This window comes from Leucoraja erinacea, chromosome 9, assembly GCF_028641065.1.
Source record: "Leucoraja erinacea ecotype New England chromosome 9, Leri_hhj_1, whole genome shotgun sequence".
Classification (NCBI taxonomy): Eukaryota; Metazoa; Chordata; class Chondrichthyes; order Rajiformes; family Rajidae; genus Leucoraja; species Leucoraja erinaceus.
The window spans coordinates 21196301-21221821 of NC_073385.1; the positions used below are offsets into that span (position 1 = coordinate 21196301).

Here is a 25521-nt window from a genome sequence, read left to right on the forward strand (position 1 = left end):
CCAAGTTGAACAATTACAAATTGTGTTCTGGTTTGAATACATGGACTGACATTTCTAATTCAATTAACTCAGATCATTGTAGCTAAAAGTGGGATGCCGTATTGTGTCAGGTTACATTTAAATTGCATGGACTTTTAAATGCAGGATTTGCAGTCTGGTTTTGAGTACTGATCTGTTGAAGTGGACCAAGAATCCTTCATCCTGCAGTTTGCCTTGCATCAATGCTCGTGAAGCAGTCTAAATGTTGGATTCCCAATAAAAAAAGTATTTTTGTATATTTTTATTTAATCCGTAAAAACCCTTAATATTGTAAATCATTCAATTCTGCATGAATCATTCTTTTGATATCCGTGCTATCACCCAATTGGCAAACTGCAGTTTATAAGCAGCAGTTAATGTATTTTTGATGTGAAAACTAGATATTTAATATGACAAAAGATCATCACATAGGAAGAAAATCAAAATTGTTGCTGTTTGGTCTATTTAATACAATACCTTTATTTAAAGAAAATAGGTTATGAATACAATTCTCCCGAGTGCAATATCTACTTTATGCTGGGTTTTATTTTACTGCCAGAAGAAAGTGAGTGTGTGAAGGAAGCATTGAACATGACATTTCTATTTATATTAGCTCATGCTTGCAGAATTCTTAAAAAAATCTCATGCATCTTTGATTAGAGATCCATGCCAGTTATACTATTTAAAAAAAAGTATCATTGAAGTTTTTTTGGAATTGCGATAAAAATCAATGATATTACTCAGGTGCCAGTGCAAAATCTAATATGCACATCGTTACAGAGAAGTGAAACTATTTCAACAAACGTTTTCAATTCGCTCTGCTTTTACAAATTTCTTGTGCCAAATAAAAATCACAAAAGTATCTAGTGAGGCAGCCCAGTCATGTGTTAGAGTCAAGTGTACAGAGCTTGTTTAAGTAAGAGGTATATATTTACAGTGATTTTTAGTACAGTATTTACATTTCAGTAATGGATTGTTGGACGCATGTTACAATTCCTCTGGAATTTCTATGCATGCATATATACTGTAATTATGTAATTCAATCAGGTTTCTTCCCTGAAGAGCACTAATGAATCAACTGGGATTTTTCAATATCTTCGTGGCTGCTTTTTTATTTCCACAAACTGAAAACTGTATTCAAACTTCAGCTGGTACACAGTGCTGAGTCGAGGAGCGGAATGGAAAGCCAGGTGCATTGTATGGAAGATGGGATGAGTCAAAATGTGAAGAGGAGCATGCCGTGTGTACACCGTGGAACCATTTGCAAAAGATTGGTATGTTGTGCCGCAATGCAAAGGAGTAAATAAATACAAGATAGTAATTAACTCTAACAAGGCCTTTCTTTTAAAAGAGCAAAATATTAGACTTTAGATACGGTGACAGCTCTCTTTCAGTGGATGCTGCTTTAGGTGGCTGACAGGCCAGCAGAGGCCCATCCTCAGCATCATTGGTAATAGCTGGGTCCATTTAGCTGACATTGATTTGGCCACTTGAACCGTGTCAGCCTACTCCCTATAGAAAACCCAGGCATTGTAGCCAGAGGAGAGAAGGAAGAGAGACAAAGTGGGATGCTTCCTGTGTTTTGCTGTTGCAGGTTTAAAGGGCCTGTCCCACTTAGGCGACATTTTTAGGCGAGTGCAGGAGACTCTGCGCTTGCCACATGTTTGCTGGTGGTCTCTGGTGAGTCTCCTTCATGGTCGCAAGGAGTTCCCACATTCTGGGAACTAGTCGCGGCCTCAGTATGGTCGCCATAAATATTTAAACATGTTGGACGCCATGGAGAAAATCAATACTTTTGTAGTCGTAGGTGCAGTTGTAGTGGGATCACCATGTAGTTATAGGCAGTTGAGCTAGTCGTAGGTAGTTTTAGTTAATCTCCTTTGCTGACTGGGCATTTTCATTGGCTCATTGGGGGAAAAAAAAGCATAAGCACAAGTTTTCAGAACCAAGGAGAACTGACCGCTAATGTTAAATGCCCGCCAAACTTCACAGCTGTGTATCTCTGGCTTATTAAAAGTTGTCTGGCTTCTTAAAAGTGTCTCTCCCCCCCCCCCCCTCTCCTCCCAGATATGACTTCAAAACACAGTTGGCTTCTCGCCTTCTGTTTGTTCCGGTTCTTCTTCTTCTATTTGCTCTGGTTTTTCATCATCCGTTTGTTCCAGTTCGTTCTTCTTTCTCTTCTTCTTCAATGTGTAGTGCTTCAGGATGATATTGATTGAATTCATAACAAATTATAGGACTCTTACAGTCTCTCACCATATGTCCCTTCTTTCAAACATCCAAAACAGATTCCTTTGGCTTTCAAGAAATCCATCTTGTCTTCATATTCTTTTATCTTGAATCTTTGACACTATCTTATGGTGTGACCAACTTCATCACATAACAAACAAAATACTATTTGCTTGCTAGTAGACACCTTTCTTTTTCTTTCATCTGTCTTTTCCGTAGATGCGGTCGTGATAGCAAAACTAGTTCTCTAAGGTTGAGATCTTTCTTCAGTTTTAGAAAAGGTAGAACCTTGTGTGTGTGTGTGTGTGTGTGTGTGTGTGTGTCCGTGTTTGTTCGTGTGTGTGTTCGTGTGTGTGTGTGTGTGTTCTCGTCTTCGTCTCTGTCTCTGACACTCGCCGTTCCAGTTCCCGGTTTTTCAGACGAGTGCCGTGAACTTCACAGTCGAGGGCAGTCCGCTGAAAAATCGTCTAAGTGGGACAGTCCCATTCAGGAAGACTGAGCCACTGGGACAAACCCAAGACCACTATCACCATTGTGTGGTGAAGACTAGGTTGCTGGTAAGAAACCCTAGACGCCCTGCGCCTCACTGATGTTAAGACTGAGTGGCTTGGGCGGAACCTCTTCCTGACACAGTCGGAGGCAAAGACAGGCTGCCTGGATAATCCAGAGACTGTCAGCGTCACCTCTTAAATCCCATAGCTGAGCTCCCTGGAAGGAACCTGAGACTGCTACGCCTCATCCTTCAAAGACTAGGACCAAGCTGCTGGGACAAGCCTGAGACTGCTGGTGACATCACGTGCACTCTGATGGTGAGGGACAGTGCCCCCTTGTGGTCCTGGACTTTTTTACCACTAAATAAAATAAATCATGTGAGTTCACCCTACCATGAGTGTCGATGTGGCCACTGCTGAACCTGGCATCACTGATGTGACAATATCCAAAACACATTTAATTTCTGCAGCTTTCCAGGTCACTTTTGTGATAAGGCAGCATACAAAGAAGAAGGGTGTCGAGCCAAAACGTCACCCGTTCCTTCTCCAGAGGTGCTGCCAGTCCTGCTGAGTTATTCCAGCATTTTGTGTGTATCTTCAAAGAAAACACAAGATCCAAATGTAACAAAGGGCTGTAGTGAAATATTTCTGCTCAGCATTCTTCCCCTTATCTGGTCACCTGTCACTACATCCCAACCTCGCCCCTCCCTTTCCCCACCTGGCTCCATCTACTCATCATTGCCTCCACACCTGGATCCCACCTATCAATTGCCAAACCTCTGCCTTTCCCTTTCCCCTCACCTCCATTTACAGGCGCTCTCTCTTCCGCACTCTTATGCCTGAGACACTCCTTGACCCAAAACATCAATTAATTCCTCCATCTCCACGGACGCTGCCTGACCCACTGAGGTCCCCCAGCAGCTTGTTTCTCCTCTGCAGGTCACAGCATCTTCAGTCTCGTGTGTCTCTATCATGCAATATTGTTAAGTGTTCAGTAATTGAAGGGGGAAAAAAGAAAACATTCTAAATTGCCAAAATCAATAAAAGCTGTTGTAAGGAATTGGGCAACAGTTTTCCGATATTAGATTGATCAGAATTTTATCAGACAAAATATATTTATCAGCAGAGCACTTAGCCCATTAGAATCAAAATTGTACAAAATTAATTGTTGTAAAATATTAAGGAAGGATATTGTCTGAGATAGTTGGACTTCTTTAAGTTCATACATTTAATAGTGCATATAGAAAAAAACAATTTTGATTCATTTAACACTAATAGTGAGCTCCATGGTTAAAAGCTCAATAGAAATTTTACTAAGAAGCTAATGGTAGGAATTTTTTAGATAATTTGCCAATATCTATCATTATATAATGCAATATTATATTGTTAGAGATAAATATTTCCTATAAACTCTGAATATATAAAATTTAGATTGTATTAGTATTGTACCCGTGCTGATGCACAAACGTGATTAGTCAATACGTAAGGGCGGCACAGTGGCATAGAAAGTTGCTGCCTTACAGCGCCAGAGACCCAGGTTCGATTCTGACGATGGTGCTGGCTGAATGAGGTTTATACGTTCTCCCCGTGACCGGGTGGGTTTTCCCGGGTGCTCTAGTTTCCTCACACTCCCCAAAGATGTACGGGTTTGTAGGTTGATCCGATTCGGTTAAATAATAAATTGTCCCTTGTGTGTAGGATAGTATTAGTGTGTGGGCACGGTGGGCTGAAGGGCCTGTTTCTGCACTATATCTCTAAAGACTAGTCGAAATCAAGTTCTGTACCAAATGGGAATACACCAAATTGAGCAACCGTGCTCTTTTTTGAAACTGACATCCTTTTAATCTGCTTTTACTCTTTGGGAGAGAATAGAATAGACTTAAAGTAAACAGCTGATCAGGTTCATATTATGCTCAATTCTCATTATCAACCCATTGCTTTAGCATGACCAGTATAAAAGCAATCATCCTTTTCAAAAATCAGACAGAAGTAAAACTGTGGTTATGGTAAATAAACCCAAACGTTACACCTTTTTTCACATAAATCACTGCATTTGTACAGAGAGAGAGAGAGAGAATCGAGTTGTTCAAGAAGGAACTGCAGATGCTGGAAAATCGAAGGTAGACAAAAATGCTGGTGAAACTCAGCGGGTGAGGCAGCATCTCTGGAGCGAAGGAAATAGGCGATGTTTCGGGTCGAGACCCTTCTTCAGACCTAGTTAGTAGTTTCATAGCTAGACAGAATCACATGGCACAGAACAAGTTTTTTGGCCAATCAAGTCCACACTAACCTTGAAGTACCCATTGACAGTATTTCAATTTTATTCTCACCACATTCCCATCAATTCCTCCAGTGGATTCTACCACAAGAGCTATTTACAGAAGCTTATTAACCTACTAAATCCCCACATGGTAGCAACGAGGAACTGCAGATGCTGGTTTACAAAGAAAGACGCAAAGTGCTGGAATAACTCAGCAGGTCAGGCAGCATTTCTATACTAACCCTCACATGGTGATGGGAGGAACCCGGTAAACCTGGAGGAAACCCACACGGTTGCAAAGAGAAGATGCAAATTTAGTGCTGGAGGTCTGGATTGAACCGGTTTTGCTGGAGCTGCGGGCGGCAGCAATATTAGCAGCAACACTGTGCCATTTTATGTCTGTGCTGACTGTTGATGTATACAACATTGGGCTTAGCGGCTTCTGAGTGAAAGAGCACTTCATGTACTGGAAGCTTCAACATCTACAGTTCTCTTTGTCTCTTTGTAAATCTACAAATTATATCTAAGAGGGAGACAATTTGAAACTGTTTAAAGAACAAACTCTGCATTTGATCCTGCCAAGTAAGTCATTTGTTTTAATTTGGTATTGATTTGAGCCTCTAATCACTTGGCACTATTTACATTGTAAGTGATGAGCCTAATTTTTAATTGCCAGCTTTTCTTTACTATTGGAAAACACATTGGATTGATGCCATAAATTGCAAACCATTCCCATCTTGGTTGTTCAAGACCCACTTGTGAGCGCAGAAGAATGGCTTGGGTCATAATCTTAATTAAAGTACTTAAATTGAGACCTTATGTTGGGCCTGTGTATCAGGTGAACAGGAATTTCCTTCAACTCAATATTGAGAATTTTCTTCCAACCCAGTCTTGGAAGGCTGAAGTCACAACATGAATCTTCAAGCAAGTTGGCACATCCCAAGGTACAGGGGTATTACCAGACAAAGGAAAATGAGACACTTCCACATCAACTAGGGTTTGGTTAAACAATTTAGCTTATTGTCACGTTTACCGAGGTACAGTGAAAAATGTTTGTTGCGTGCTATCCAGTCAGCGGAAAGATATTACATGATCACAATTGAGTCATTTACAGCGTATAGATACATGACAAGGGATTAACGTTTAGTGCAAGGTAAACGTCAACAAAATATAGAGAGAACAGAGGAGATTTACTAGAATGTTGCCTGGGTTTCAACAACTAAGTTACAGAGATAGGTTGAATAAGTTAGGTCTTTATTCTCTGGAGCGCAAAAGATTAAGGGGGGACTTGATAGAGGTCTTTAAAATGATGAGAGGGATAGACAGAGTTGATGTGGACAAGCTTTTCCCTTTGAGAATAGGGAAGATTCAAACAAGAGGACATGACTTCAGAATTAAGGGACAGAAGTTTAGGGGTAATATGAGGGGGAACTTCTTTACTCAGAGAGTGGTAGCGGTGTGGAATGAGCTTCCAGTGGAAGTGGTGGAGGCAGGTTCATTGGTATCATTTAAAAATAAATTGGATAGGCATATGGATGAGAAGGGAATGGAGGGTTATGGTATGAGTGCAGGCAGGTGGGACTAAGGGGAAAAAAAGTTGTTCGGCACGGACTTGTAGGGCCAAGATGGCCTGTTTCCGTGCTGTAATTGTTATATGGTTATTATATGGTTAAGGTAAAGCCAGCAAAGTCCAATCAAGGATAGTCCGAGGGTCACCAATGATGTAGCTAATAGTTCAGGACTGCTCTCTGGTTGTGGACTGCTTTCTGGATGATTCAGTTGCCTGATAACAGCTGGGAAGAAACTGTCCCTAAATCTGAAGTCAAAGGCGGTGAATTATCATCTCATCATCATTAATTTCAATTTTTTTAATTTTTAATTTTCGAACAGAAAAAAAGAATAAAAAGCAGCATAAAAAAAACAAAAAAAACCAAACAAAAAAAACAAAACCAGAATATTTATAAAGTGTCATAAACAATATCTATAAATAAATGAAATCGTATGTGTCCGAAAAGGAGCAGGAAGAAACCAAAGCGTATTAATTCCCACCCCTTACTCAACTGCTTATACAAATTTAGCAGCTATAAACACATAGTTCCATATGTACACCAAATTATTTACATTTATACACTAATCAAATATTTACAAAGCCATACAAAAAAAGAGAGTAAAAAAGAAAAAAGAAAAAACCCTCATGTACTATATGGTATATCTTAGTCATATATACAACCCTATAATCACCCTTCCCAAAACAATCAGTATAACAAATATCCCACCCAAAATCACCTATCCTCATCCCAATATCCTTTTAAAAAAGCGTTAGAATTTTTTTTGATTTCTGATACAATTTCTGCTCCCTAATAATTGATTTGATCCCTCTCCCTAGCAACTGTCCAAAACTAAATCAAATATATTTTAACTACGCTAATCCATTTTTGAGACTATTTATTTCTCCCTTAATAAAATGATCCAACTATTCTCTACTTTACTAATAATCATCCATATCTCTGTCACATCTAGACTTTTACAACATATACTTAATTGGCTCCCATGTTTTATTTTCCATAAGATGAAAGATATTAAAAAATAAATTATCATATTCTAATGCATCCATATTCCTCCTCACCGTCTGAGGGCTCTTATTGAGCATGTTGAGAATTCACAATTTTCCAAAATTAGTAATTGAGCCCACTCATGGATGTGGTTCCAATTTATCACAAGAGACATAGAACTGGTATATACATAAACAACCACTTGATGTAACAGAGAGTTAAAAATCATTCTAATACCTTTAGAACCAATGTGTGCATATACAGATACTGTGCCTTGAGTTCAGATATGTCAGAGGAGAATTTGACCTTGAATTTCTACCTCCGAGCACATCTAGAATTATATAATGGAATTTAATGAAAAAAATACTTAATGCATGAGTAGCACAAGGTATATGCACATATGCGATATATGCACATGAGTGCATATAGTTCTCTTCCTGTTTCACTGCACACATTATCCATCTTCACCCCAAAGTCAGCGGGCATGCACTGCAACATTAAACAGTCTACATGCACAAAATTGTTATGTTGAAAGGCGACCCATGAACAATGCGATGCTGACACATTGAAACAGAACTTAACCTGAGAGTCACTTTGTCATGAGGTATGGGGGATACGGCTTTGGTTGGCTCACTCTTGAGGAATTGAAGGTATCCATTTTCTCCAGGGCTGGTTCTCCTCCAGGTGGTATTCTCCTAGATTGTTGCAACTGAGTTAGCAGCTCCTGCTTCTATTGTGTTGAGCATTACCCCCAAAACTGACCCCTCACCTTCTTGTGATCTGTCCCTAATGACCCCAGTTGAACTATTCCTTGATCCCATACCACCTCCACTGACATAGGCCAGTTTTCCCAGGTGAGATCCTCGACCATGGCCGAACCCTCTCTCCCCTCTCAATGCTGTTTCTCTCATGATCCACTCTTCCATTGACATTCTCTGCAAGCTTCACAATCCACCAAGCAAAGGGTGTTCCGTTTATATTAATTGGAGCCTGGTGCACATGCATCATGACCATTATTAAACACTGTCGTGGACCCTGGCACTTAAATACTTGCCACTTAAATACACTGTGATACAAATGTTTACTCTTTGTAGTTTAGAAGCGCTGAAGTGAATGTATTATTGATTTTTGGTGGAATTGCTTAAGATAACTGCTCCATGTCAATACATCCCATTGAATCATATCACCTTCAGCAAAGCAACATGCCATAACATTTGCTGTACCTTTGTCAATAACAGTTCCATATTGATGTAGAGCAATCACATCAATCTGGAACTGTTATGGATGTCTTCCTACTCTTATCCCATATTCTTTCGATATGTTTCTTCTCAATTCTTCATGAAACTGTCTCTTCATTTCTGTGACTGACTGCTTCAATGGTGGCTTGTGCTAATATGTTCAGTTATTGCTCTGTTAGGCTTCCCTCTACACAGCGTCATTATATTAACATGGGCCTTAATTTATATGGCAATCATTCAATGGCGATTATTCAAAAAAGTTTTTTAATATATTCCTAAATATCAAACTCTAATTGCGATCCCTTTTGAATTTAGGCCCTATATCACTAACATTCTTGCTTCTCTTTCACCAACAGCATGACAGTATGTCGTGGTTACTAAGGGAGTGTTTTTTAGAGACTAACTAATGATGTATAAATGAATTGCTACTAGCTGGATGTAGGGTTACCATTATGTCCTGGGGTGGTGTTATTAGATTGAATTGACATCTTGTTGGGAGCTGAATAACAACCTAAAGAGAAAGAATTTGCAAGATTGTGGTAAGATGTTGTGGACCATCTGGATTGCTCCTACTTGGAGCTGGTACAGACTCGGTGGATGAAATGATCTCCTTCTGTGCAGCAGCAACTCTGTGATTATGTGATTCTGTAAATTACTATCAGTCATCTAATAAAGTATTTATTGTAGGCAAGCATCAACTGTGCAATATATAAGATTATAACGTTTTCATACGCTCCTGCTCCTTTTACCATTTGCTGTGTTGCACAAACCATGAAATTATAGAAAATGGCATTATTATTATTATTATAGCTTCTGGCAAGTTTCATACATAGATAAAGCATTTGTTTTTATTTTGAGTATAGAAACATAGAAACATAGAAAATAGGTGCAGGAGTAGGCCATTCGGCCCTTCAAGCCTGTACCGTCATTCAATATGATCATGGCTGATCATCCAACTCAGTATCCTGTACCTGCCTTCTCTCCGTACCCCCCTGATCCCTTTAGCCACAAGAAAATGCAATGGAAAAAAAATGCAGCTTTTAAAAAATTCAGCGAATAAAAACTGAATATCAAGCAGATTCCCATTTCGGAACAAAATTATCATAGGTACAAGCTATATTTTACGGAACAAATATATTAAAAAAAAACCCATCTTCTCTCGTTAGTGGCTGTGCAGCTACAGAGATTAAAGTATGATGTACAGGAATGGAAACGTCAGTGATTATTGATGTTCGGTAATCTGTGAAAGTAACGAGCTTGAAGTAAAACACTGGTATATCGAGTCTTGCTGGGATACCTAAAAAACATTTCTCACAATGAATTTGCAGTAGCTATTGTTGATCCTGGGGGAGCACCAATGCTATTTCAGCAAATAACCAGGTCTCACAAAGGATTAAGATGGTACCCTATATTTTATGAATCCGGCAAAAAGGTTCTATATGTTACACCAGGCTTGGTTTCCTTTCCTGGTCTTCTGCAATGGGTCTGCCTTTACTCCTCCTCCCACTCAAATATTCAATATCGTCTTCTAAATTCAAGTGGATAAATCCAGCATGGAGGGTTAAAGAGCATTGCCTTACACTTTCAAATTATTCCCACTATCCGCAGGGGGAGTGGGCTACATAATAAGGCACTTGAAGTTGAACAGTGAGGCATCTCTTGGTAGCACAGATGGTCGCAATAATTTTGTTTGGTCATTAATGATTTACTAATCTTTGCTCTGGCAAGCACTATGGGATGGGCGCATCTCTTTACAATCCATGTTATATCCAATTAAATATAATTCCATGTCATTGCAAATTCTACAAGCTACCATGCCTGCTACCAGGGTATTCATTTAGAGGATCTGATAATATACTTTGCATTTTATCTACTCTTCTTAATTCCCCCTCTGACCAGTTTCACTTCGAATCTCACAATATAAAAAACAATCTTGTAGTTCTGGTTAAAATGTACATCCATTCAACATTGAATATAGATTACAGATTATAGTATACCGTTTTTTGTAGCAACGTGGGTTTTACATGAGGGCTAGCAATCTGTCACAGTGTACTTAAGGTCACAGAATGATGCCTGCAGCATAAATGCTGGCATTGACTAGTTGGGCTTAATGGCCTGATTCATTGCTGAATATTCTATGTTGTAAAGCATTTTTTATCTTTTGCTGAGATTATTCTCAACATTAAATACAATTCAAAAAACATACATCATACAATACCAATATTTCCGTGCTCTTGTCCTGAAACGTGTCGCATGTCAAGGATAATAAAGGGAGGAAGGAAGGAACTGCAGATGCTGGTTTAAACTGAAGGTAGCCACAAAATGCTGGAGTAACTCAGCGGGACGGACATAATCTCTGGAGAGAAGGAATGGGTGACGTTTCGGGTCGAGACCCGAAAGGTCACCCATTCCTTCTCTCCAGAGATGCTGCCTGTCCCGCTGAGTTACTCCAGCATTTTGTGTCTAATAAAGGGAGATATGTATGCTTAAGTTTAGAGAGTAGAAGAAGAAAAATGACTTCCATCTGAAATGGTATTACGGCCTAAAATGTGTAATTTTCGGTTACAACCTATAAATGTCAATATATTGCTGATTCATCCAAAAAAACAACCTGAAAGAATTGGTCACATAATGTTATTGCTAGTAAGCTTTGCAATTCTTTAATAGTAATTCTTTGAAAGTTTACTTTTGATGCATTTATTTATTGGGAAGTGAACAACACCGACAAGGCTAATGTGCCTGTTCCACTTACGTAATTTTTTCGGCCACTGCTGGCACCCGCTATAGGTCGCTGCAGGTCGGCGAACATTTTCAAGGTGTTGAAAATTCAGCGGCGACCAGAAAGACGCTACGACTCTTTGGGCGACTGAGGAGACGACTCACGACCACACAGGCGACATGTCGCAGGGTGAAGCCTGTATGGTCGTGATAAGTTGATATTTTCAAGTCATGATGTGCGATTCAAGAGGAATTTGCTCAGGATAATATTCCTGTTTGCCTGCTGCTCTAATGATCTAATTTGATGATGGAAGTTGTGGTTTTGGGACGTGCTGTTGGAGTAGAGTGCAGGAATGAAATGCACCATGCTGGAATGTCTCAGTGGGTCAGGCAACATCTCTGGAGAAAATGAATAGGTGATATTTTGGGTCGAGACCCTTCAGCATACGCAATGCACCCACGGTTCACCTATAATGATGAGAATAAATGTTTTTGGGGCAGTAGAAGGGTTGGAAAGCAATCAAGTTTGGCTTCAATGCTGCCAAGCTTCCTTGAGTGATTATGGAGTTACACACATCCAGGTAAGTGAAGAGTATCCCGTCACATTCCTGACATGAGGTTTGTTGATAGTGAAAGGCTTTGAAGTGTCAGCAGATGAGCTATTTGCTGCTGGTGGTCCAGCCTCTAATCCGGTTTGGAGATCACGGTATTTATGTGGTTGGTCCATATGGACTCCTGGTAATTGCCGACCACCAGGATTTAGCAATGGGAATTCCATTAAATTCAAGGATAGACAGATAGTTTCTCTCTTGTTGGAGATGGTCATGACTTGGCATTTTTGTGGTATAACTGTTAGCTGGCACGTCTCACCCTTTGTCCTAATGTTGTCTTAATTCTTGCTGAATAGCCCTATTTGCTGAATAGCCCTATCAAGTGCTCTACTTGCAAGGAGCTGTAAACGGAAGTCAGTGTTGTGCAATCATTAGTAGACATCCCCATTTCTGGTTTAATGAAGAAAGAAAATTCATTAGTAAAACAGTTAAAAATAACAGGACCTGGCACATTGTCTTGAGAAATTTCTGATCCTTATCCCGGGGCTGGGATAATGGATCTCAAAAAATCTCAACCATCTTCATTTGTGTAAGGTCTGATTTAAACAATGGTGGATTTTTCCCTTCATGCCCACTGACATTAATGTTATCAGCATTCTTGATGCTATAGTCAATCAAATGCTGTTTTGCTATCAATATGTTGGAAGGATCTCTGACAAAGGTTCTTCAATCTGAAACAGTAACCCTGTTTCTCTTTCCTAACCTGGTTGGAAATATGGCATTTTTTCTTGACAGCCAAATCATCATCATTAATAATTGGGGCCCTTTTCTTTCTCTCTTTGCTTTTTGTCTGTTAACCATTCTCAATTAAATGGTGAGGCTGCATTGCATTTGGAGTACTGTACTGGAGCTAATTTAGGCCCCATATCTGAGGAAGGATGTGTTGGCTCTGGAGAGGGGCCAGAGGAGGTTTCCAATAATGATTCCAGAAATGGGTGGATTAGAATATGATGAGCATTTCACACTACTGGGCCTCTACTTGCTGGAGTTTAGGTGGTTGAGGGGGGCCTCATTGAAACTTACAGAATAATGAAAGTCATAGTTAGAGTGAATGTGGAAAGGATGTTTGGACTGGTGGGAGAGTCTTGAACCAGAGGTCATAGGCTCAGAATTAAAGGGCGCTCTTTTAGAAAGGAGTTGAGGAGGAACCTCTTTAGTCAGAGGGTAGTTCATCTTTGGAACTCATTGCCACTGAAGGCTGTGGAGGCCAAGTCAGTGGCCATTTTTAAGGCACAGATAGACAAATTCTTCATTAGAACGGGTGTCAAGGGTTATAGGGAGAAGGCAGGAAAATGAGATTTGGAGGCAGAGGTCAGCCATGACTGAATGGCGATGGTTCAAATGGCCTAATTGTACTCCTATAACTTGTGAACTTGTGGAGCACATTACCGACAAGTCTGAGCTCTAACTGGGGATGTCTACTAATGATTGTTGACCTTTATTGAACCTAATCTGAAGTTTACTGAAAATCTTAATGCAATAAAACTATGATAATCCGGACTCTCAAGGGCCTGTCCCACTTGGCGATTTATTTGGCGACTGCCGGCACCATTGAATGACGTATCCGGTCACCGAAAAAGTTGCGTGATGCGGCGTGACGTGGCGGTGATGCGGCGGTGATGCGGCGTGACATGGCGGTGATGCGGTGTAACGTGGAGTGATGACGTATTGACGCAACTTTCTTTTGTCGCCGCTGGATTTTGAAATGTTCAAAATCTTTCGGAGACACTGATACATCAGTCAATGACGCCGGCAGTCGCCGAAAAAATCGCCAAGTGGGACAGGCCCTTCAGAATTTTTGTGATGCTGGAACAGGCAGGTTTTCTGAAATCTTGGATATCACTTCTATAATAACAATCATAGACTGATTCTAAAAGACTGATCCTAATTCTGCATCATAATCTACTGAATCAAGATTGCTTCTCACAACTGCACTTATCTTATTTCTGATTGATTGAAATAATACCACAGCCTTTATCTTTTTGCCTATCCTCTTCTTAAATGTCAATGGTCTTTGCTAACGGTTTAATCACCCGTCAGCCACATAATGACAGTGAAATTATATCGACTTACTTATACTTGTACCATTAATTTACCTACCCAATTTTGAATGTTGTGTGCATTTAGACATTTACTATTTGCTGTCAAAATAACAGTAAGGCTAATTTACATGCAACTGGTGCAGCACACATGGATGAGGGTAGTTATGTGATTAAATATGAGAATCTGCAAGCTACCATATGAATCTGAGATGGGCTTTCAGTTTGTGAAAACAGTATCTCGCTGTCTGGGGCCACATTAAAACACACTGAGCAGAATGATATTGTAGTACTTGCAACTGTATTATGCAGCTGGTCTGAAGTATGATATTTGAATTCAGTAGCTTTGAATTAAGTTTGGATGAGCTGTCAGGCGTGCTTTGAAAACAGTTAATTTCTAATTATTGCCAGCAATCCCCCCTGGTTCTAAATTTATATATCATATTCAAATCAATACTTATAAATATCAATATCTAGGGGTGAAACATAGAAACATAGAAATTAGGTGCAGGAGTAGGCCATTCGGCCCTTCGAGCCTGCACCGCCATTCAATATGATCATGGCTGATCATCCAACTCAGTATCCCGTACCTGCCTTCTCTCCATACCCCCTGATCCCCTTAGCCACAAGGGCCACATCTAACTCCCTCTTAAATATAGCCAATGAACTGGCCTCAACTACCCTCTGTGGCAGAGAGTTCCAGAGATTCACCACTCTCTGTGTGAAAAAAGTTCTTCTCATCTCGGTTTTAAAGGATTTTCCCCTTATCCTCAAACTGTGACCCCTTGTCCTGGACTTCCCCAACATCGGGAACAATCTTCCTGCATCTAGCCTGTCCAACGCCTTAAGAATTTTGTAAGTGTCTATAAGATCCCCGGTGAATCTCCTAAATTCTAGAGAGTATAAACCAAGTCTATCCAGGCTTTCTTCTTCATAAGACAGTCCTGACATCCCAGGAATCAGTCTGGTGGACCTTCACATAGTCTGCCCTGTTTCGACGAATGCAATCAACCTGCGTGCACAATCAAATAAGATGAAATAGAACAAGTTGTCCTACAACTTTAGGCTGTGCACGCCATACGCAAGAAGAAGATCAATATCTATTTTACTTTTTTTGCTCTCATCAATAAATCCTACATCTTTATCTTTATGCACTTGACTTTGACATCATCCACTCGAATTCACAATTCTTTCCCACATTTGACACAGTTTATTTCCCAATTCTTCAATTTGATGGATTTCGGAGATAGATACCGACTTGCCCTGCCCAATCACATCCCAGACGCCTGACTTCCGACTCTGCCAAGGGTTTCCAGCTTGAGCTTTCAATAAATAAAGGTGATTCACATTAAAAAAAACAAGGCAAGTCTAACTTGCCCTAACTTACTTGGACAGAAAGGGTAGGTAAAAAAAAATGGTGTAAAGAACAGTTACAAAGCATGACACAAAGTGCTGGAGTAACTCAGTGGAACAGGCAGCATTACTGGATAGAAGGAATGGGTAACGACCTGAAATGTCACCCATTCCTTCTCTCCAGTAATGCTGCATATCCCGCTGAGTTACTCCAGCAATTTGTGTCTATCTTCGGTTTAAACAAGCATCTGCAGTTCCTTCCTACACGTTACAATGCATGCTCGCCTTTACCTTAATCTAGTAAGTAAGATGCTAAACAAATGAGAAAGTGATACTGGATCTAATAATAGGAAATAAATCAGAACAGATAAGAGGTAAACTTAAGGGGTTCTTTTGGCAAAAGTGATCATAATGTCTTTTTGAAGGGCAAATATATGTTAAATATGAATAAAAAAGTGCTTAAAAACCTACTATAAGGGGTTGAAAATAGATCCTGAGAAATAGATTCCCCCCAGAGAAAATAAAGTAGGCAGCTGTATTGGTTGGTAATGATATAGAATAGCAATTGAAATCATGGGATTTAACAGTGTTGAAATAATAAATAACATTAAATGAGACTATGCCTTTCACTAAACACAAAAGAAAATTTTCAAGCAGGAAAAAGTAAAATAAGTACAGAATTAGGGAACAATCTCAGGGTAAGGGGTTAGCCACTTGCAACCGGAAATAGGTAAAATCTCTTTACAAAGTAGATATTAAGGTGTTGGAACTTTCTGCTCCATAGAGGTGCAGGTGCTTTGACTAATTATGGAGGAGGTTATGGTTGAATTCTGGGCTATGAAGAGTGTAGGAGGATATTGGGATAAGGTGGTTATGGGGATAAGGTAAAGATAGCTAACATCTGATTGAACAGTGGAGATGCTTGAGGAGCCACAAGGTTTATTTCTGCTTCTGTTCTTGATGCATGGATGGCAAGAAGCTAAGAAGAATGACAACAAAAATTAGAAAGGTAAAGTCCATGTAATTATAACATCAAGGATTTTAACAAATGAATTAGATAAAATGATAGAGACTTTATTAAAGCATTCACCCATTCCTTCTCTCCAGTAATGCTGCTGCATACAAATTACTAAGGGCGCCTTTACCATTACATCAGGAGAAAGTGAGGGAAATAATGAAGGAGGTAAACTAAGGGGTTAAAAGTGATCATAATGATATATGTTAAATACGAATAAAAAAAGTGCTTAACAGGGGTTGAAAATAGATCCTGAGAAATAGATTTAAAATAAAGTAGGCAGCTGTATTGGTTGGTAATGATATAGAATAGCAATTGAAATCATGGGAAACAGTGTTGAAATAATAAATAACATTAAATGAGACTATGCCTTTCACTAAACACAAAAGAAAATTTTCAAGCAGGCAACCGGAAATAGGTAAAAATCTCTTTACAAGTAAATATTAAGGTGTTGGAACTTTCTGCTCCATAGAGGTGCAGGTGCTTTGACTAATTATGGAGGAGGTTATGGTTGAATTCTGGGCTATGAAGAGTGTAGGAGGATATTGGGATAAGGTGGTTATGGGGATAAGGTAAAGATAGCTAACATCTGATTGAACAGTGGAGATGCTTGAGGAGCCACAAGGTTTATTTCTGCTTCTGTTCTTGATGCATGGATGGCAAGAAGCTAAGAAGAATGACAACAAAAATTAGAAAGGTAAAGTCCATGTAATTATAACATCAAGGATTTTAACAAATGAATTAGATAAAATGATAGACAAATTTATTATACAAATTACTAAGGGACCATTACATCAGGAGAAGAGGTTGGAGGTTATATTACCAGATTTGAAGTTAACAGCCGAGAAATAAAAAATAAAATATAAAATTTGAATAGGTTAAAAGTACTGTCCAGTGTTGTAAATGATTCTATGGAAGACATAATAGAGATTTTACTACTAAATAATTCAATTACAATAATTGTAGCGCCAGCAGACACATCATCACATAATGTTCTTATTTGAAAAGAGAGGTTGAACATGTCCAGTTAACTAATGTCGGGTGTAGGAAAAATATTATTGAAGGAGAAAATACTAATTCATTGATATATTCAAATTCATTGATATATTCAAAAGGCCTGCCAAGGGTGGTACATAATTAATGGGGCAGTGTCAGGGGGCAAGATGCAAAATGGAGAGTACACCTGGTTTCAGAATGAAATCAGAGAGTGGAGTCATATGGCATAGAAATAGGCCCTTTGGCTCACCAAATCCACAGTGACCACAAATTACCCATTTACATTACTCCTACATACATTTATATGATTCTTCCCATATTCTCATAACTCACCCAAGGTTCTACCACTTGCCTAGGAATAATTAACTGACCAACCAGCATGTCTTCAGAACGTGGGAGGAAACTGGAGCACTCAGGGGAAATCTATGTGGTTACAGAAAGAGTGTGCAAACTCCACACAGTGAGCACTGAAGGTCAGGATTGAACTCAGGTTGCTGGAATTGTGAGGCAGCAACTTTACTAGTTGTGCCACTGTGTTACCTATTGGAGTAAAATTCAGAGTGGCTGAGGTAGAAAGTGAAATTCCATTTATGGAGTCAACTGTTTTTTCATTAAGATTTATCGCAATGATTTAGAATTTGAAAACAAGAATAATATTTCCGAATTTGTGCATGATGTCAAATTGGGGAGGGTTGGGAAATAGCCAATGCGGAGAAAGGCTGCAACAAGTTAAAAGATAACTTGAGTTAGCCAAGTGAATCGGTACATCATTAGTAAATGGGTCCCAGTAGTGAGAGGATTACACTTTGACAAGAAAGGGATATTGTATTGTATTGTAAAAGGGATCTCAGAGAATATGTACACAAGTCACTGAAGGATGCAACTTTGGAAAAAGATGCAAAATAATAAATCAAGGATTGGGTTTGCTTTTAGAGGAATCAGTTAAAAAAAAAGAGAAATTGTGCAAATGTATCAAATCCTGATGAGACTATATTTGGAGACTGCATTGAATTTTTGGTGACATTGTAAAAAAAAAATCTATAAGTGATCATTACACAAATTGACGTCCAAGTTTCCTACATTTCAAAACTCAGTCCATAAAATAAATTCATCAACTGTAAATCCCCTTGGGCCATCCTAAGGCTGTTAAACACATTTATTACAATGTAAGTGCATACATGAACCACTGTCAGTTTTACTGCTGTTAGCGATTCACAATCAATGGAATAACTACTAAAATAGCAACAATGATTCAAAAAACATTTCATTTTCTTCGGATCAATCTGGTTTATTGTTATTACCAAATGATCTGACGATTAGAGAAGGTTAAAAATAAAGATTATTTTTCAGTTCTCGAGCAGATTGAATCAATACTAGCCCACGTACTGTTTCTTTATATAGACACAAAATGCTGGAGTAACTCAGCGGGACAGGCAGCATCTCAGAAATGCTGCCTGTCCTGCTGAATTACTCCAGCATTTTGTGTCTAACTTTGATTTAAACCAGCATCTGCATTTCTTTAGATTGGATCTGGGTTTGTAGGCTATATTTTGCTCACTAAAAAGGAGTGCCCCATGCAATGGTATAACAGTAAAATGTTGCAGTTACCATATCCATTCTGATGGACACAATGTGCTATTCAGACCTTTTCAGTTAATCCCACTCGAAACAACACCCATCGTTTTTCTCCAGAGACGCTGCCTGATCGGCGAGTTACTCAAGCACTTTGTGTCTATCTTCGGTATATACCAGCATCTGCAGTTCTTTTCAACACATATCCATTCTGATGTTGGCTGATTACTGATAAAGGGGAAGATGCACATGGAAAAAAAAAAATCACTATTTGAAGTTCAGCAAAATATTTATTGCCACTTTTGCCTCCAGATTACATATGATAAAAAATATTTTTTGGACCATGCTAGACAGGAAAGTCAGCAGCTTTCTCAGGAGGTGGCTGGGACTGCACAGGAGCCTTAGCAGCATCGCCCTTTACGGAAATACCACCAAGCTCCAGCTGCCCCTGAAGTCCCTGGAGGAGGAGTTCAAGGTGACTCGGGCCAGAGAGGTGATGCTGTACAGGGACTCCAGCGACCCCAAGGTGGCTCAGGCAGGGGTGGAGGTGAAAACTGGTAGGAAGTGGAGAGCCGGCGAAGCCGTGCTGCAAGCAGAGTCTCGGATACGCCACAGAGTCCTGGTGGGAGCAGTCACTCGGGGAAGAGCAGGCCTGGGAATCTTCCCATCTCCCCAGTTTGACAAGGCCAAGGGGAAGGAGAGGCGCAGGCTGGTCCAGGAGGAAGTGGGGGCTGTGGTGGAGGAGGAGAGGTGTACCAGAGCAGTTGGATTGAGGCAGCAGGGAGTCTGGACAAGGTGGGAGCAGGCCATGGACCGAAAAGTCACATGGACTGAGCTCTGGCAGGCTGAACCACAGCGCATCAAGTTCCTGGTCCAGGCAGTGTATGACGTCCTGCCCAGCCCATCGAACCTCTTCATCTGGGGCAAAGTGGAATCTCTGGATTGCCTGCAATGCTCAGGCAAGGAGACGTTGGAATACATCCTGAGCTGTTGCCCAAAGGCTCTTGGGCAGGGCCGGTACACATGGCGTCACGACCAGGTTCTTAAACCCATTGCAGAAGCCATCAGCATGGGAATCAGCAGCAGCAGACGAGAACGGCCCACCACCCAGATGATCACCTTCGTGAAGGCCAGAGTGCAGCTGCCAAGAACCACAGCAGCCAGGAATCCGTCAGGAATCCTGGCGACTGCGCAGGACTGGCAGCTTTCCGTAGACCTGGTGAAACAGCTGAAGTTCCCACAGCACGTTGCCACGACCACCCCGAGGCCAGATATCCTCCTGGTCTCAGAGGCGACCAAAAACATCGTCTTGTAGGAACTGACAGTGCCGTGGGAGGACCGTCTGGAGGAGGCGCACGAGAGGAAGATGGCCAAGTATGAAGAGCTGGTCATGGACTGCCGTAAGCAGGGCTGGAAGGCAAAGTGTATGCCCATCGAGGTTGGCTGCAGAGGTTTTGCAGGGCAATCGCTCTACAAAGCCTTGAGTGCACTGGGCATCAACGGAGTGGCGAGGAGAAGGGCCATCTAGAACACCACAGAAGGCCTCGAGATGGCTCTGGATCAGGAGAGGAGGTCCATGGGGAGGAGCGAATGCCACCTGAACACAAGTCGTGGTCTGATCAACCACGGCTGGGTCGCCTGGGTAAGGGTGTCTGATGTTGAAAGACCCGAAACACCCAATGACCCCAGGTTACATCACTGATGATGTGTTCAGGAGCAACTATCGATGTATTTGTATCAAAAACCAGGTTGTCATTACTGACAAAAACCTTGGTCAAATTTTGTAAACCCAGCGATGCTAGAGAAAACGTAAATATGTTTATGTTAATTATTGAATACTTATATATAAATCTACAGCTCTTTATCTTAAATATTGTCATCAAATATACTGAGAATGGCTGTACATATTGGCCTATTTTAACTGTGATTCTTTGCTTATATTCATAGAAACAAGCTTTTTACTTGGAAATGCTCAGATTGTAGACTGGCCGGTAGTCTACAGCAATGATGGATTTTGCAAGTTGTCAGGATATCATCGAGCTGAAGTAATGCAGAAAAGCAGCACCTGCAGGTAAACAAAACGCTTTATTCTTACTGTGTTGTGATTGCGCAGCAATTTTCATTTTTAAAGAAAAAGCGGAACTCTGGCAGGATAAATCACCTACGCCATAAAGAACAGATTTACGGCCCATTTGGGATAACTAAAAGTTGAAGCTTGCCTACACTGTATTATGCCTGTTGGGCTTTGACCTACTGGAATCTAAATTTCACAGAAGTGGCAATGTCACTCCGGAGGCTATTTAATGATGTTTTCAGAACTTGGTTTCTTATGATCTCTGAAATCACACCATCACAATCACAATAATACTTTATTAACCAAGTATGTTTTGCAATATACGAGGAATTTCAATTGCCAGGTTAGTCATACAAATAAAAAACAACGGAATGCACAAAACACATTTTAACATAAACATCCACCACAGTGACTCCTCCACATTCCTCACTGTGATGGAAGGCGGAAAAAGTTCAAATCTCTTCCTTTTGCTCTCCTGCGGTCGGGGGCCTCGAGCCATGACGGGACCATCTTGACTTCCGTAGCCGGCGGCGTTTTGGCCATCCGCGTCAGGGCGATCAACTCCTGCATCGGGGGGATGTCAGCTCCCCTGCGCCGGGCGATCAAACCCCGCATCGGGGCTGGTTGAGCCTCTGCATCATTGGAACTCCCGACTAGCCCCTCCCGAGACTGCGTGCTCTCGATGTAAAGTCCGCAGGCCGCGGTTGGAGCGATCCCAGGCAAGGATCGGCTTTGATGTCAAGTCCACGCCCCTCGTCAGTCCGAGGAGGCGTCCAGCTCCGTCGATGGTAGGCCCCAGAGTGACCGGAGAATGCGATCCGGAAAAATAAACGCATATCCGGCAAGGTAAGAAACTGAAAAAAAGTTTCCCCCGATCATCTCCCACTCCCCCCAAATAAAACAAACCGGAGAACATTTACACAACATTTAACACATGCTAAAAATTAAAAAAAGACAAAAAAATAGACAGATTGTTGGCTGGGCAGCCAATCGTTCGGCGCCCCTGGTGGTTCATGTGAGGAACACACACTATATGACCTGACATAACATATCCGTGACTTGCACTGTTTTTATTTTGTTAAAGCATCTTTCCATGAAATGTTGTTGGCTCATAAATCATAGACATTCCTCCTCTGAACAAATTGAAATATTTAGGAGATTCAGGGTAATTTCAATGTCTTTGAGAAATTACTTAAAGAAAAGCCGATTCATTGGATACATTAGAACATAAGCACATGCCATTGTCTTTAGGTAATAGAAAGGTAAGGTGGGATTAAGTGTAGGGATGGGTGTAATATCCTGTTTTCTGAGAGGACCATATAGTTTGACTTGAAACTCGGCGGAAAATTTGTTGCAGCATTTCTAACAGAGGAGTACATCGTTAATTCCCTCTTTGGACCTGATCAAGCATCTTTGTCCAAATAATAGATCAGATCACCATACCTGGTTAGCCAGCCACTTGTAATAATTTGTGGCTCAAAGAAAATCACGGTGTATATCACTGCTTTGTTGACGTTTGGTAGAGTATTTCTGGAACTCCCTGCCTGAGGGGTTGGTAGAATCTTCCATATTTAAGTCAAACTCCTGACTGATTTCAACAATCTGACCCTATGGTACACTGTGTAATTTGGTGTTCACTGGCACAAAGGGGAGGACATATGGCTGGTACTCTTGTATGCTGTTGATTCAGTGGGCAAAAGACGCTCCTTGCTCTACCCGAAACTTGTTTGTCTCCCAACACAGCGAGATGTCCTTCACGAAATGTTGCCAACCAGCCCATTCCAGACAGTAGGAGTACGTACTGAGCAGTGTTGCAATGCTCATTTTTTAAGTGCCGGAGCTGTCAAACAGGGACGCCATTTCAGGTTTTGATTTGGGGGGGGGGGGGCAAGCTAGTCTCTCACGAGGGTCAAACAAGATTATAGCCTATCACTACATCCCAGTGTATAACTAATACAATAAAACATATAATACTTAATTTAATAATATGACAAAATATTGCACGGTTGCATTCACTAATCATCATGATATATAATTATGAAACAAGTAAAGAAAAATATGGTAATCATGTATTTTACCAATTTACAAGTAAATACATACTTACCAAATACCATCAATGAGAAGTTTCACAATAATTTCCACAAAGGGCCATGCATAATTTGTGTTCAGGGGTCTGAAGCAACTCTTGTGGTCCTGGTGCGGGAGGGGTGGTGAGGGTAGGGGGAGATCTGTGTTGGGGAAGGTGGTGAGGGAGGCAGGTCATGGGTGGAGAGGTGGTGGGGTGTGTGTGTGTTGGGGTGCGGGGATCTATGTGCTGCGGTTGGGGATCTTTGTACAGGGGGGGGGAAACTGAACCCTCCCTCCCCTTCGCATCGCAGGGAAGATGCACTTGGTTGGATGCACTTGGAGAAAGCGGGTATTGAATCCACACTCACACACAGGGCCCCCGAAACGCGGTGCGTGTCGCCATTCACTAAATTCTGTCCAGTCGTGAATGCGAGCATCCCGCATCTCTGGCAGTTACAGGTGGAGGTGGAATATACAGATGCTGGCACCTGTTTGGATGTTACAAATGGGTCTCAATGTATTGCTCTTTTCACAACAAAGTATCAGGTAGTGCTCCATTGGAGTTGAACCAGCTCAGTTATTAATGCACCCAGCGAGCACGGTAACATTTCACATCCATTGTGTTAATGAATAGATAGTCAGTATTAAAATCCGCTGTTAAATTCCCCGCTAGTTAAAATTCCCCGCTGTTTATTTTGGCTTTTTTTTTAAACAGAGGTGCTGCAGCGGTGCTCCGGTGAGCTCTGGCAGCACTGCACCCCTGGTGTGGAGGAATGCACTGAAGCTTGGCAAAGCCAACGTCAAGGCCCAGTGGGGGGAGGACTACAGTCTAGGGTCCTTCCACTGTTGGACATTGAGGGGCAGAGTCTGTTGGGGACACCCCTCAAATAAGGGAAGTGATATGATCCCAGGAGGCTAGGGTGCTTTGTGTAAAGATAGGTGCGAACACTACTGAGTATGAGCGTGATCCAAGTCCCCAGGAAAGTATTTCTTATATATTTTCATGGAATGTATCGAGCTTGGTTTTTTAAAATCTTGACAGACCCTGCATCATAAAATATAAGAACTAGAATTCTGCTAAATCTGTGCTGAGGATCTTTATAGTATCATCTTTAGTTGCTATGTGCATTTATTGATTTTACTTGTGTGGGCTTCTAAAAATAAAATGACCAAAGTAAGATTAATGATTGGTAGCAGCATGGCATTTCTGCAAGTGTTGATGTTTTAAAAAGAATGGGTAAAGAAAACTAGATAAAAAGAAAGCAATTTGCAATGTTGTATTCCTAGTGTAGTATAATATAGACTTAACTTAATTACTGCATTACCATTCATTGCTTCATCTGAAACAATTCAAACATGTAGCGATAATTAAGCCCTGGATTTTTTTGTTTTCTGTGTGAGGATGTAAATAGCTTGGATTTTGCTTTGGGCGAAGCATAGGATTACTTTCCTCATATGACTCGGTAACTGTGATTAAACAACACTGCTCTGATGATTTCAGAGCAAGATAATGAAGTTACAGACCTACAGGGAATGTGATGAGTTAAAAATATATATTATTGTTCCCTAAATTATGAAGGTACTCTAGACGTGATATTGAGCATGAAATAATGAATGGCATAGAACAAGTGAATTTTGCCCAGTCATAGAGTTGAATTGCATAGAGACTGGCTCTTCTGCTGCGCATCTGTGCTCATCAACCCTGGCTATCTATTACCAATCCCACTTGTCCTTATTAATGAATTCCACATGGATCTAGACCCGCCCTGATGGCCCTGAAATGCTGTTGCTTTTCCTGCCTCTACCACCTCCGCAAGCAGCTCATTCCAGATACCAGCTACTCTTTGTGTGGAAAAATATATCCCTCAGATCTCCTTTATACCTCTTCACTCTTATACCCCTGTCCCACTTAGGAAACCTGAACGGAAACCTCTGGAGACTTTGCACCTCATCCAAGGTTTCTGTGCGGTTCCCGGAGGTTTTTGTCAGTCTCCCCTAATGGTTGAAAGGGGTTTCTGCTTCTTTTATGTTCCGGCGATTATTTCAAAAAATTAAAAACCCACGACTAATGGTTGCCGTTTTAAAGTGGTTTCTGCTTCGATTTTGAAGGTGTTGCCCGGCGATTATTTCAAAAAATTAAAAACCGGCCGCGACTAAAAATAGGTTGCTGTTTTAAAAATCGGTAATTTTTGAATTTTTTGAAATAATAGCCGGAACATAGAAGAAGCAGAAACCACTTTCGTCCATTAGGGAGACTGACAAAAACCTTTGGGAACCTCCGGGAACTG

The 25521-nt window shown here is 40.8% G+C and overlaps 1 protein-coding gene across 1 annotated transcript in view; it reads left to right on the plus strand.

The window, feature by feature from the left end:
* LOC129700108 (potassium voltage-gated channel subfamily H member 5) overlaps nucleotides 1-25521 on the plus strand; it is a 170047-nt gene that overhangs the window by 20811 nt on the left and 123715 nt on the right. The window contains exon 2 of the mRNA XM_055640308.1: nucleotides 21040-21163. Within this exon, the coding sequence (XP_055496283.1) occupies nucleotides 21040-21163 (124 nt within the window). The remainder of the gene's footprint in view (nucleotides 1-21039; nucleotides 21164-25521) is intronic.